This window comes from Leptinotarsa decemlineata, unplaced genomic scaffold (genome assembly GCF_025532065.1).
Source record: "Leptinotarsa decemlineata unplaced genomic scaffold, Ldec_3_MD MMD2_tig00026294_RagTag_RagTag, whole genome shotgun sequence".
Lineage (NCBI taxonomy): Eukaryota > Metazoa > Arthropoda > Insecta > Coleoptera > Chrysomelidae > Leptinotarsa > Leptinotarsa decemlineata.
The window spans coordinates 13671704-13684985 of NW_027412674.1; the positions used below are offsets into that span (position 1 = coordinate 13671704).

Consider the following 13282-nt stretch of genomic DNA (forward strand, 5'->3'; position numbering starts at 1 on the left):
GGCTCGTAAACTACATTTTTCTCATTAGGGTTTAGGTCTCGTGTAGGCCAGTTCATTTTTTTATAGTGAGATTTTCTATCCCGACTGTCCCACAGACACAAAAAACAACAGTACTTGGTGAACCCTAATTGTATTCCTAGGAGTATAGCAATGACTTTCAGATCACCACAGATGTGCCACTTGTGTTGTTCATATTTGATTGATTGGAGAAGTGTTTTCATATTTATATACGTTTCCTTCATGTGAACTGCATGACCTATAGGAATAGAGGGTAGCTGATTTCCATTATGCAGAAGTACAGCTTTTAAGCTTAGTTTTGAAGAGTCTATAAACAGTCTCCATTCAGATGGAGGGTGATCCAAATTCAAGCAGTCCATCAAACCATTAACATCAGAACAAACTACGAGGTTTTCTTTTTTCTCAAAAAAAGGAAGCAAATCTTTTTGACGCTGTCTGTACTGAGATATTTTCACATCATGTTTTAGAAGATTCCACTATTGTAGTCTTGACCCTAACAGCTCAGCCTTTTCCTTAGACAAGCGAAGATCTCTTATAAGGTCACTCAACTCTGCTTGACTAATTCTGTGCGGATCACTAGACCTATCGCTTACCTCAAAATCAGGGTCATAGGATGTAGAAGGATGGGTTGCTCCTTCTAAACAGTCTTCATCACCTTCCTCTAAAATTTCATAGTTTTGGGGTGGAGAAGGGACTGGCAAATTGTCTGAGTGTGGTACAGGCCGAAGAGCAGATGGGAGATTAGGGTATTTAACCGTTCCTCTTTTCTTCATAGATAAACCTTGCTTAATGGGAGGAGTTAAGCAGAAATAACAGTCGTCTGTATGATTGGTAGGCTCACGCCAAACCATAGGTACTGCAAAAACCATTCCCCGGTTTTTATTTTTCAGCCACTCTCGCAATATGACGGAACAAGAATTACAACATATATGAGGAGCCCATGATTTATCTTGGTCCCCAACTTTCACACCAAAATAATGTTCATAGGCTGTCTTAACGATAGGTGTCATTTTACGTTTCTGAGCCTTAAATGTAATTTCACCACATATATAGCAAAAGTTATCGACAGAATTCACACACTTTCGAGGCATTTCAGATCAGCACTTAAATTAATTTAAAAATCAACTTCACACGATAATTTCAATAGCAACCACGTGCGTACAATTGACAAACTCACATAGGTTATGTTTACTACTTAAGAACAGCTGATGAAAGGGGTGTTATGTAAACAAACATGTGTACCAACTGTTGGTGATGAAATATTTCATTTGTTGAAAACTCAATATACATATATATATAATATAATGATACTATATCTTGAAAACAAGAGCTAATATATAATTTTTATGGTCACTTTCGGTTTTAACACGTGGAAATACATTAAAATCATCTAATTTCAACCTCGAAACAAAAACTTTGTTGTGTTGTGTATTCTAGGAACTGATTAATGACAGTTATACCTGAGTTTAACGTACATTTATACCTGAGTTTAATGACTAGGTCAACTAATTATCTCACAATAAAGTGTGAATGTGATGAAAATCTATGATAATGTATCTTGAGAAACATATATAACATATTGTTGACCAATACTTATTGGTCAACAATATGTTATATTTTAAGGTCAATAAATATAACAGTCTATTTAATAAACATAATAAAATATATTCAATAAATACAAATCAAAGTCACCTTCACAAGAACACACTACGCCTATGCAGATTAGGACGCTTGATAATGAAAAAACCGAATGACTAGTTATGGCATTTTAAGTTATGGCATTTTAAGGACCGATGTTTCAAAGTTTTTAACGAACTGATCCACCTATTCACTCGTACATCATATCGATATTCAGAAACTATCTTACGGAGGGCAAATTTTATGGAATCATCTTACTTTTCAATTATTTACAATGGCGATTCATATACAATAAAAATGACCCCGGTAAGAATTTAGTTCTAACATTTAACATTGTTGCCGTTAGCTCTCAGTTCAATTTGTATATAAGTTACCTCAATTGAAAAGTGTTACACTATAGAATGAGATTTGCGAACAGTGTTACCCAATTGCAAATATTGAGAATTTTACCTGGATTTCGATGTTGCCATATTGAAAACACGATATATTATTGAAAGATGTCGAATAAATGACTCAGCATTCTACATAAACTCATTCTATCAGCCAACTGTCCCAAAACAAGCATTAATACCGAAAAAAATGTATTATAAGAGTATGATATCATTCAGGAAAAATTCATTTGTACCGATACAGGTAGCGTATGGGAACTAGAAAATGCGTTTCTCTGTAAAAATTGTTGTAACTCAAAAGTATGTCATTTGAAATATCCTACGTTGAACAATACCGAATGCCCAGGAAAGACTCGTCCAAAAAATATCAAATTTCTCACTCATCTCTAGAAGTTTGTTGATGAAAATTTCAGAATATATTCTTAGAAAGTATGTCTGTCTACGTGTTTGAACAGATTTGTGTACTATACGTTCCTTCGGTGCGAAACAAAATAGTTCCGTATATTCGAAACTGAATTATTCAAAATAGTCAAATTTCTCACTTATCAAAAATAGTTTTATGATGAAAATTCCAGAATATATTCTTCAAAAGTATATCCATTGACATGTTTGAACAGATTTGCGTACTATACGTTCCTTCGGTGCGACAAAAAAATAGTTCCGTATATTTGAACCTGAATTATTCAAAGTCAAATTTTCTCGCTTATCAAAAATAGTTTGTTGGCGGAAATTTCAGAGTACATCTTTTGAAAGTATGTCTATCGATAAATGAGAAATTTAACTTTTTTAAAGCCAAAAACTTTCTTTCCCAAAAATTAATCACTCCTAAAAAAAATATAACCCCTTCAATTCAGATATCATACTCTTATTTTACCTATTTTTCGGTATCAATGCTTGTATAGGGATAGTTGGCAGATAGAATGAGTTTGTGAATGACTTCATTCGACATGTTTCAATAATATATCGTGTTTTTAATATGATAACATGGAAATACAGGTAAAATTCTTAATATTTGCAATTTGGCAACACTGTTCGGCAAATCTCAGTCTGAACCCTGTTCGATAGTCCCTCGTCATAAACTGTGGATGAGAAGTTGTGGGTAATTTTACACTTATGAAAAAGTTTCAGTACATGAGAGTTCCTCCTGTGACAAAACAATGAATTTACTTGATAGCGAATCAGAAATATCTCAACTATTATGTTTCAGGTCTTCTTCGTTCTACGCAAAAGCTACAGACAAGTTAATTTTCTTCACGTTTATCACCACGTAGCAATGATTTTATGCTTGTGGATTGGAGCCAGATTTTTTCCCGGAGGAGTCGGAATGTGGCTTGTTATAGTTAATGGTTTCGTACATGTCCTGATGTTCACATATTATTTGCTGACAGCACTTGATAGCAGTTGGAAAAACAGTATTCGTTTGAAGAAAGCCCTGACTCAGATCCAACTGGTGAGTACAACTGATGGTCTTTGAACTGATGAAGTTATAGAAGTGTTTTGAATATGTTGTAAAAATTCATTCGAATATGTAGGATGAAACCCAAGCCCAAAGTCAAAACATGGGTTTCGACCCAAAATAAGTATCAATAGTAGTACTAGGCTGATCCACGAATGCATTGCTAGACTCTGCTGTCCAAGACCAGCTTGAGTAAGTGAAGGCGTTAACATATTTTTTTTAGAAAATGCTAGCTATTGGATCAACAGAAGACTGAATTCACGTATAAAAAAGATGGAAGGGGTTTCCCAAGGTAAACCGTTACAATGTCGATCGCCGACGGGATTCTCGATCTGTATTTCAGTGCAGTTTTCGTTACATTGCAATAGGCTAAAACCCAATTCGTAAACCAACATCAGATAGTGCTATTTCTACCCGCCATACGTTTCGTCATTGATGCTAGATTGAGACACACATTGCTGAACTCATGTGTCATCACTGATGAGATTTATATCGGATCTAAACACCACTCTCTGGTCGTTGGGCTCATCTAAAGCAAATTAAAATCCAATATAGAGTGGATGTAAACATTGACATGCCCTACGCACGTGATATTGAAAATCCCAAGAATTGGCCAGGGTCGTATTCAGAACCAACATCTTGCTGATCGCAAATGCTATATCATACTTAGGATAAATTTTTATAATAATAACGAGTGAAATGCACAAGTTTTGCAGTTTAACGGGAAAAATGCAGATAATATGTGTAATATAAAAAGATTTTCATTGGATTTTTCACAGCGCACTCAAGCATTATATGAAAAGAGACGTAATTATTTCCTTATTGATAATTTTCATTTTATGTAAAATCAAAAGGAATATTAATCAAAATTATTCAACTGAATGAATTTGTCTCTTCATCAGTAGTGTCATCCTCACCAATCTGAATTATCAGCGGCTCAATTTGTTTCTCTATTATGTTATCAAGCTTCCACATTTTTGTCTCGACTTCCGATATCACATGCCGAACACACTTCTCCCATTTCTCTGCTGTGACTCTTTTCAAAGCCTCATCAAAAAGTACTTTGAGATCTGCAAATTTGAACGTGGTGTTATGGTGAGCTACAAAATTCTTCACATCCGCCCATATTAACTCGATGGGGTTAAGCTCGCAGTGGTATGGAGGCAGGCGAAGGACAATTTTGTTTTGACCTGCTGCCATCTCATCGACTATATATTTTTGGTATTCAAGCTTGCACTCTTCGACAATTTTTAGTAGCTGTACTCTTGGCATTGAGTCTTCAAAGCTGATATTCTTTGATCGCAACCAATTTTGGATTTCAACCTTCTTTGAAGACGTTGTCTAAATCTTCTCTAACCGTCGCGAATGATAAGGTGCATTGTCCATTACAATCACAGCACTATCCTCCAGATGGGGTAGAACTTTGGAAAACCACTTTTCGAAAGATTCACCCTTCATTTCTTCGCGATAATCTCCAGTTTTCTTCGACTCAAAACACCACAGCCCTTCAGCAACAAACCCATTCTCATTGCCGATGTGACAATTAATAAGCCGTTTTCCTTTACCTGAAATTATGAAGAGGTATGTAAGTAAATAAAACAAATAAGAGGGTTACTTTTTATATATTGAGATTGAGACAGGTCTTAATATAAATATAAGTTTATCTGATGGATTTGTTGATCCGGTGGATAGTCCATCTAGAGAAGCCCTCCTGGATGAGGTCACAGTTTCATCGACCCATACTTTAGGGATAGTAAGACCAGCATTAACCCAGGTTTCATCCATATAATAAATTGTTCTCTGCTGACCCCTATAATATTTAATTTTGGTCAAATACTCTCTTCTCCATAACACAATTTCCTCTCTATCCAATAATAAACTATTGCCCCCTCGTTTTTTCCATACAAAATTCAAATGTTCCAATACTTTATGGAATGTTGACCGCTTAAAACTTGGCAATAAAACAACTTCATTTATTTCTGCGAGTACTTTGTCTATCGTGGGTATTTCATTTCTGAAAAACTACTCATGCACTTTCCTCCTGATTGCATGTTTATCAGCATCATCTATCGATTTTATAATGGTTTGACGATTCTGATTTGTATTCGGTTTGGAAAATGTATGATTTTGTTTATATTCCCGTAAAACATTATAAATCGAAGCGCAACACACTCCAATTTTATCGGAAACTTTCGATACGACTTCGTCGACAGTCGATGTCTCAATTTCTTCCATCTCTTTCTTGAACACATTTGAAATCACTTCTTTCATCTCAACACCCAAATGTCTTTTTTTGGATCATTTCCTGGACTCAGACGATAGCTCACAGTGTCATCAGCAGTGTATGTACTGGACATCTTGGAAAACAATTTTAAACAATATACTATAATGCACGCCACATAAACACGCAAACGACTGATTTCAACCCTGTGCTGGTACCGAACACGTACCAAGAAGGCGAATTCACCAATGAACGCTGCCCTTTCCATCTGACACTGGGCGATCACGTGAACATCACGCTTCGGTTTTGTTTTCTTTTACTCTATCTTGGATTTGGATAGTTGCAGTGAAAGGCAGAGGACGAACTCTGTGGGGCAGTCGATGACGAATCTTGCTGTATCGAATCACCTTGAAACGCCCCGTTGATTTTGTTAGTCGTTGATTGAGTCTTTTGTCAACTTTACTTACTCATTATTTTCCTTCAGCAAGGCATTTGTGGTTCAGCCTAACACCAGTGAGGATATCTTTAGCAGGTATGGCTACACCACTATCTGAAAATGGATCACAAATGCTTTTTCATTGTGCTCTGGTCCCATCTGATTGCCTTGCAAAAAAAACTACTGTAATGGAATGATCGATATTACTTGCAATATGCAGACTTCAATTACAAGTGATATTTGTATCTAAAGGGTGGCTCATGAAATCTAAACGAACCAATTTCTCACACACTCAACTTTGTTAATTTCTTAATTGCATAAAACTGGCCGATGCTTGATGAAGATCCGTATTAAAACTCTTCAATATAGTTTATTGTATGATTTTCACTATGAAGTGTTTTACAATAGCTTTCTCAAGCGTTAATGATGATTATTAACGCAAAACACGTGTTACGGATTTTGTAAAAGCCTTTATAGTTGAAATCATACAATGAACTGTATTAATAAGTTGTGTTACTTTCTGTTCTTCGGCAAAGTATGATGTAACTGTTAATGCTTCAATTGAATCAGGGAGCAAGTGATACCACGTTCGAAAAACTATTGATTTAATTTTCATCGCTACCATTTTTTCGGATTCCATGCAGTAGACGTCCAGAAATTATATATCATCAGTTGGGACTTCCGTTGTGTAATATAATATGAACTGATTTGAAACCCCCGAAAGAATATGTGAAAAATTGAAAAGAATAATCGAAAAATAATTTTAATAAACAAGAAACTGAAATTACAAAGAAATAAGATACAAGCAACAACCAAAAAAAAATTGAAATATTAATACAAGCTGAAAATTAAAAAATTGGAAAATATTATTAACAAAAAATGAAAATTAAAAGATTCCAAACCAAGTTACGTCAGGACGTTTCGATTGTTAGTATCCACAATCGTCTTCAGGTGATAACTGGTTAGTTTAAGGTCAGGTGTTTATTTACTACATACAGAATTGTCTATTTTTATTCAGCAATTATATATAAACAGATTGATCACATCAACTGATTCTTACTGACAAATAACTATTTATTCAAACTCATATTCGATGGTCAATATTTGCTTTTGATGATTCCAGAGATCTTTTTTTCGACTTCACGTGATATTGATGTTATATATTTGTTTCAGATCCAGTTCACAATATTCATCATAATATTTGGAAGGACGCTAGTTGATCCCAGTTGTGAATATCCTAAACTTCCAGGGTATTTATTGGTGCCTCAAAACTGTTTCATGCTGTTTCTTTTTGGCGATTTCTATGTGAAAGAATATATCTTCAAGAAAGAAAAAAACAATTAGGAATAAGAAATATAATTTCTCATTTTATATATTGCATTCTTAATCAAATATGGTTTTCTTAGAAAATAAACTTATTTATTTTTTCTCTTTGGATATGAAAAATAAAGAGCATGTAACATTCATACAGATTGGACGACATAGAGAAAATATGAAACATCCTTATCAAAAAATAGAAAGGTAATAACAGTATTTGGACTAAAATCACTGAAAGTGCCACACTGACAATGCCCAACTTTACCTGTTCCATATAGTATATTGTGTAACAAGTGCGTGGAATCGACTTTTTTACACAAGCGTGGAATTTGCGACATGAGCCCTCAGGCGAGTGTCGCAAACAACGCGAGTGTAGAAAAGTCTTCACGCACATGTTGCACACTATACTTTTTTTACGACCATACAAAGAAAATTAAGCACCATTAGTTTAAAGAGCTTTATTGAATTTCAGAATAATTAGTAAGTACCTATGTTATAAAATTAACAATTAATTCTCATACTGAGATTGATATTTTTGGTTTTCATTCTGATGTGGAATAATAATGATTATTAATAGTAATATTGGAACCTGTGACCATTCCAAAACTTACATCTGCAGCATTTGATTTTTCTATTAGTGTGTTTCTTGACTTGGAAGTTGAGATGATAGAAGTAGTGGCGATAGGGGCTGAGGAAATTTGATTTTGAGGCGATAACATTTTATTTGCCACATCAATTTTCTGAGTAATTGAGTTTTCTATATAATGCTCTGCCACTGCAGAGGATTTCCAACCTCCATGTTTTTTTAAGGTAAGCAAATCGCCTCCAGCTTCTACTAATAACGTGGCGGATGACCGCCTAAAACAGTGGCCTGTATATTATTCAGCATGTGCCGGATATTTTCGGTATAATTCAAGATGTTCCGTTATGGTAAATTTTCTTGAGATTTTGGTTTTTGTATCATGGACGTTTACTATGAGTATTGTACCTAACTTTTCAATATCATCTAATTTCAGTTTATACAGTTCATCTCTTCTAAGAGCTCCAGCAAGTCCAAATATTAGTATAACCTAAAAGAAAAAGAAATTACAATATAGAAACTAAAAAAAGATTATGGCTGTCAGAAATCGAACCCATGTCCTTGGGCGCGCGAGGCCGACGCACCACCGCTGAACCATTCGTATTTACAAATATATGTGTGAAAACGCGATTCTCAACGCCCAATTTAAAATAATTCAGAAGATCATAATTAGATATCACATTAACATAGTTTTAGATAATATATCTGATTTGGCCAACTATACTTATTAGGATCTACTTTATTTATAGATATTATTTTCTATTTATTTAATACTACCGTGAGACATTAAACATACCTTGGTCAATAACAATTTTTCGTCAGGAGCTTCTTGTATAAACTTCAGTATTTGTTCTTTCTCCAAAACTCTGGATTTTTTCGGAACGTATCCCTCACTCTTCCTTTTTAAAAAAGCACGTACCTTAGGATAGTCAATATTTATGTTTTTTTTAATGCTGATGGTACTTTTTAGCATTGACAAATTACTCCAAAGTGTTGCTGCCTTAAAGTTCTTGGATAATTCTGACAAATATGCCAATATTACGTTTTCAGAAAATGAATTGATATTCTTTGTTTTCCTCCATGCCATGAATTTCTCATACGTATTGGCTGCATCCATAACATCTGGCGGGGTACTTCGTATATCTGAATGATCTGAATCCATTATAATATAATGTCAAAATATTAATAATTAACTCTCAACAATGAGCTCACAACAATAATGATCAAGCTATTTTGACAGTTTATTTATGATTTATTGCTGCTCTTAAACAAAAGATGCACTAAGGCCACCTATCAGCGAAATATTCAGGGTCGCCCAAGGTGATCCTGTCAAGTTTACATCCTTTGATTCCATCCCATCTCTTTAAGGATTGAGCATGGGTGTAACATTTGACTAGTTCCGCAATTGTCGAAGTCATCAGGCCGTGGGTGCCACTGGGTCCTGAAATTCTTAGTCCAGCCGCTTCCTTGGCTAAAGAGTCGGCAATGCGATTACCTTTACTCCTTTCGTGCCCTTTAATCCACCTCAGGATAATGTTATTATCTACCGAGGCTTTGGCTAAATCTTGGTGGCACTCTAGTACTAGCCCTGAGGTAACACGCTGTCTGTTCAAGACTTATAGTGCTTGTCTGCTATCAGTGCAGAACAATTCTTTGTCGCAGGTCTTCCAGATTTGTAGGCTTCATTGTCCCCACAGAAAGAAGTCCATCGGTGTGAGATCAGGTGATCTAGCTGGCCAACCCACTGAACCCCTCCTGTCGATACAACGCATTGGAATTAGTCCCCCTAGAAATAAAAATTGACGTGTTCTTTTAAATTTTCGATTACACGTCCGTTTCTGACTTACACGCCCTGTATAAAAAACGAGTCACACATAGACAAGGATACCAGATCAGGTGCCTACAAACTAACATGCGGATCATGCCCAAAAATTTATACAGGGTGTTAGTTAAACACATGCTAATATTTAAGGAGGTAATTCTTAGACCCATTTTAAGGAAAAAATGTCCTATGGACGTATGTCCTGAACGCCTTAACTTTTGAGATACAGAGTGGCAAAGTTTTCAAAAATAATCAGTTTTTTATAATAACTGAGATAATTTTGTAGACATCTTTGACATATTTGGTACATATGTTCCATGCCTCAAGGCGCATTTTCTGATGTACAATTTTCTTAATTATCTCTGCCAGTGGCGTACGTACGAGTTTTGAAATGTATATTTTTGGCAAAAAAAATACTACGCCACTGCTTTATCTTGAATTAAAAATTATTTTTAAAATCTCCATACATTTTTGAGCACATTTGATTTGCTGGGTTTTCATTGTCCGAAGCATGGTTTTCTCTCAAAAAATTAAAAATCGCTTTACTTAAGGATATATTCCTTAAAAATCTGATGCGGTATCGTGCATCGACTGAAAGCAAACTAAGAGATCAGATTTGTTGCAAAATAATTGAGGATCTAAAAGGTATTTCTTTGTTGTCAGATGCACTGTTCTCAATTGAAATTACGTCATAACGCAGCACCGCTTAATAATTTTTGAAAACAAATTTAGTTATCCTGGAATAAATGACGTGTAGCAGAATTTATTTACTGCACCTCTTGGAAATATGGAGTTTGTCGATATGTGATTTCTTTTGAAGATTAAAAGCAGAAAAAACAGCATACCCACCATAGCAATAAAAAACGAATTCTCTGTATGTACAAATTGGTTTAAAGTAAGGTGTTGGTGTTTAAAACTGTCACATCGCGTTTTGATTGGTTTTGAAGTGTTATTGAAGTTATTTTGGTAGTCCGCTGTTTTTCTGAATATCAGTAAATATGATAAATTATACGAATGCGGAAATGGCGCAAATGCATTACGTATATGGCCTTGCCGATGGTAATGCAATAGAAGCCAGGCGCATTTATCAGGAAAGATATCCTAATCGTGCCTTACCAGATAGCCGAACCTTTTCAAATATTCATCGTCGACTTGGGGAAACTGGTAGTTTTAAGAAAGGGACTCCGGAAGGTAGACCTCGTGTAGTAAGAACTCCTGAAATTGAGGAAGCGGTGCTGCAAGAAATTGAGGAACATCCTGAGACGAGTACGAGGAAGATCGCTAGAACTCTGGATATTTGTCATCAAATTGTTTGGCGTATTTTGGTTGATTTTTGTTATACCCTTACCATATTTCCAAGAGTGCAGGCATTACTCCCCAGGGATTTTCCACAGCGTGTGAACTTCAGTCAGTGGTATCTACAAAGTTTTGCACTAAATCCGCAGTTTGATACACAAATTTTGTTCACAGACGAAGCAAATTTTTCTCGGAATGCCATTCAAAATGTCCATAACAATCATGTGTGTGCTGAAGAAAGTGTAGTTGCTGTGTAATTATTGGAAAAGTTGTTTTATCAAACGCTCCCTCGATATCTATGAATATACCCAGGGAGGATTCTTAGTTGTCCAAATGATCTCTCGATTCTGCCAACCACATGGTGAAGGGCCGAATCAGTAGACCTTCCCGGGGTATATGCATGCTGATTTGGATGAAGCGGGTTGTTAACAAGTACTTCATCTCCTATGTACCGCTCACATAGCCTCTCCATGGTTTTTAACAAAAACGATGTGATACTAATTGGTCGGAATGCTTTTGGTAGGGTGTAGTCCATCCTACCTGGTTTGGGTATAAATACTACTCTTACTTCTCTCCACTTACTGGGAATATACCTCAGAGCTAGAGAGGCTCTGCATATTCCAACCAGGTGCGGCATAAGAGTGTCCAGTCCCCACTGAAGTAGGGCTGGTCTTATACCGTCAGGTCCTGGTGACTTGAGGGGGAAAGCCCGATATAGCCCATCTTATTTTATCCTCATCAATTACTGCACTAGCATATTGCCAGTCGTATTGTGAGGGTGTTGTTGGTACATCCGTCCAGTTCGTCGTTCCAGGAAAGACAGAACCTGGGAAGTGGGTTGCCATAAGAATCTCAGCACTCTCCTGGAGGTTGGCGGCTTTGTCGCCATTTTCCTTCGTCAGGATGCCGATACATTCATGGTGGTCATTTGAGAGTGCCTTCTGTAGCCTAGAAGCTAGTGGGAAGTCTTCGACTGCTTCACAATAGGCTCTCCAGGCTTCTCTTTGCTTTCGCCTGCAGACTTTTTGAACTCTATGAGGTTGGCTTGATATATACCCCAGTCCTCTTCGAGTTTTTTACGTTTTACCTTGTTGTTGGGGGTTAAAATTGACACCAATATGTCTTGGCACAATTATGTTGCTGGAATTGCAAAGGCTGCTTCTCAAAAACTTGAAACACTGTACAAACCTCAGCAACTTTTGATGCTTTATGAAGCTCAGATCAGACCGTATTTTGAGTATCGTTATCATGTATGGAGCTCTGCCCCCAAACATACCCTGAAGCTGCTGGATTCATCCAGAAAAGAGCCATGCGCCTGATTAGAGACGCAAACCTCACTTGCCACACCTGAAAATCAAAGAAAGGTTGGGTATTTATCTCTCTTTCATAGATACTTTCACAGGAAGAGAACTCACGCGACAATACGCGACGGACTGTGGCTGTTCATCGTTTTGAATCTCCAGAGATTCAAATCCAATGTGTTTCGCTTATTTCACACAGACACCGCCCTCAGAGCGCCTTAAGGATTTTCCTGTAGTACTTGTGTTTTATCAAAAAAAAATTTACTCATTTTTGTGACAAGATTAATTTGAGATTGGTAGCTTTCTTCTTTTGTTTAGAAAATCCACAAATTTTTTGTCAAAAGGATGAAGAAGTAGAAAGTTAAACATCTTTTTACCAATTTTCAATTATACGTTTGAAATCAAGTCACACGTGATGAAATGAGGTGAAAAGTTATTTTATTCATAGTAGACGGTGATGTTACCACTCTGAACCTGGAGTTTATTAATTTTCTTAGCAAGTCAGTGTTTGAAATAATCAAACAATTGACTCATTAGAAGTCGATATCTTCGACTCAAACCTCCAGTTTCTCACTTTCACTGAAACCCATTGCACTAACGAATCTATAGTTCATAGAAATATAAAAGGTTTTGAATTATCGAGCTACTTTTGCAGAACCTCATTAGAAAAAAAAGGGGGTCGCAATATATTCCAAAACAGGACTGAAATGTAAGCAAATTAATTTGAAAAAGTATTGTGTTGAAAAAGATTTTGAAATTTGTGGCATATCCTGAAAACTGGAAAATAAGACTATAGTCATTTTACCGC

At 36.0% G+C, this 13282-nt stretch overlaps 1 protein-coding gene across 1 annotated transcript in view; it reads left to right on the forward strand.

Annotated features, from left to right (window-relative positions):
- LOC111511874 (very long chain fatty acid elongase 7) overlaps positions 1–7587 on the forward strand; it is a 35907-nt gene extending 28320 nt beyond the window's left edge. The window contains exons 4-5 of the mRNA XM_023167889.2: positions 3253–3495; positions 7332–7587. Coding sequence (XP_023023657.2) covers positions 3253–3495; positions 7332–7502 — 414 coding nt within the window. The 3' untranslated portion in view covers positions 7503–7587. The remainder of the gene's footprint in view (positions 1–3252; positions 3496–7331) is intronic.
- Positions 7588–13282: the final 5695 nt, after the last annotated feature.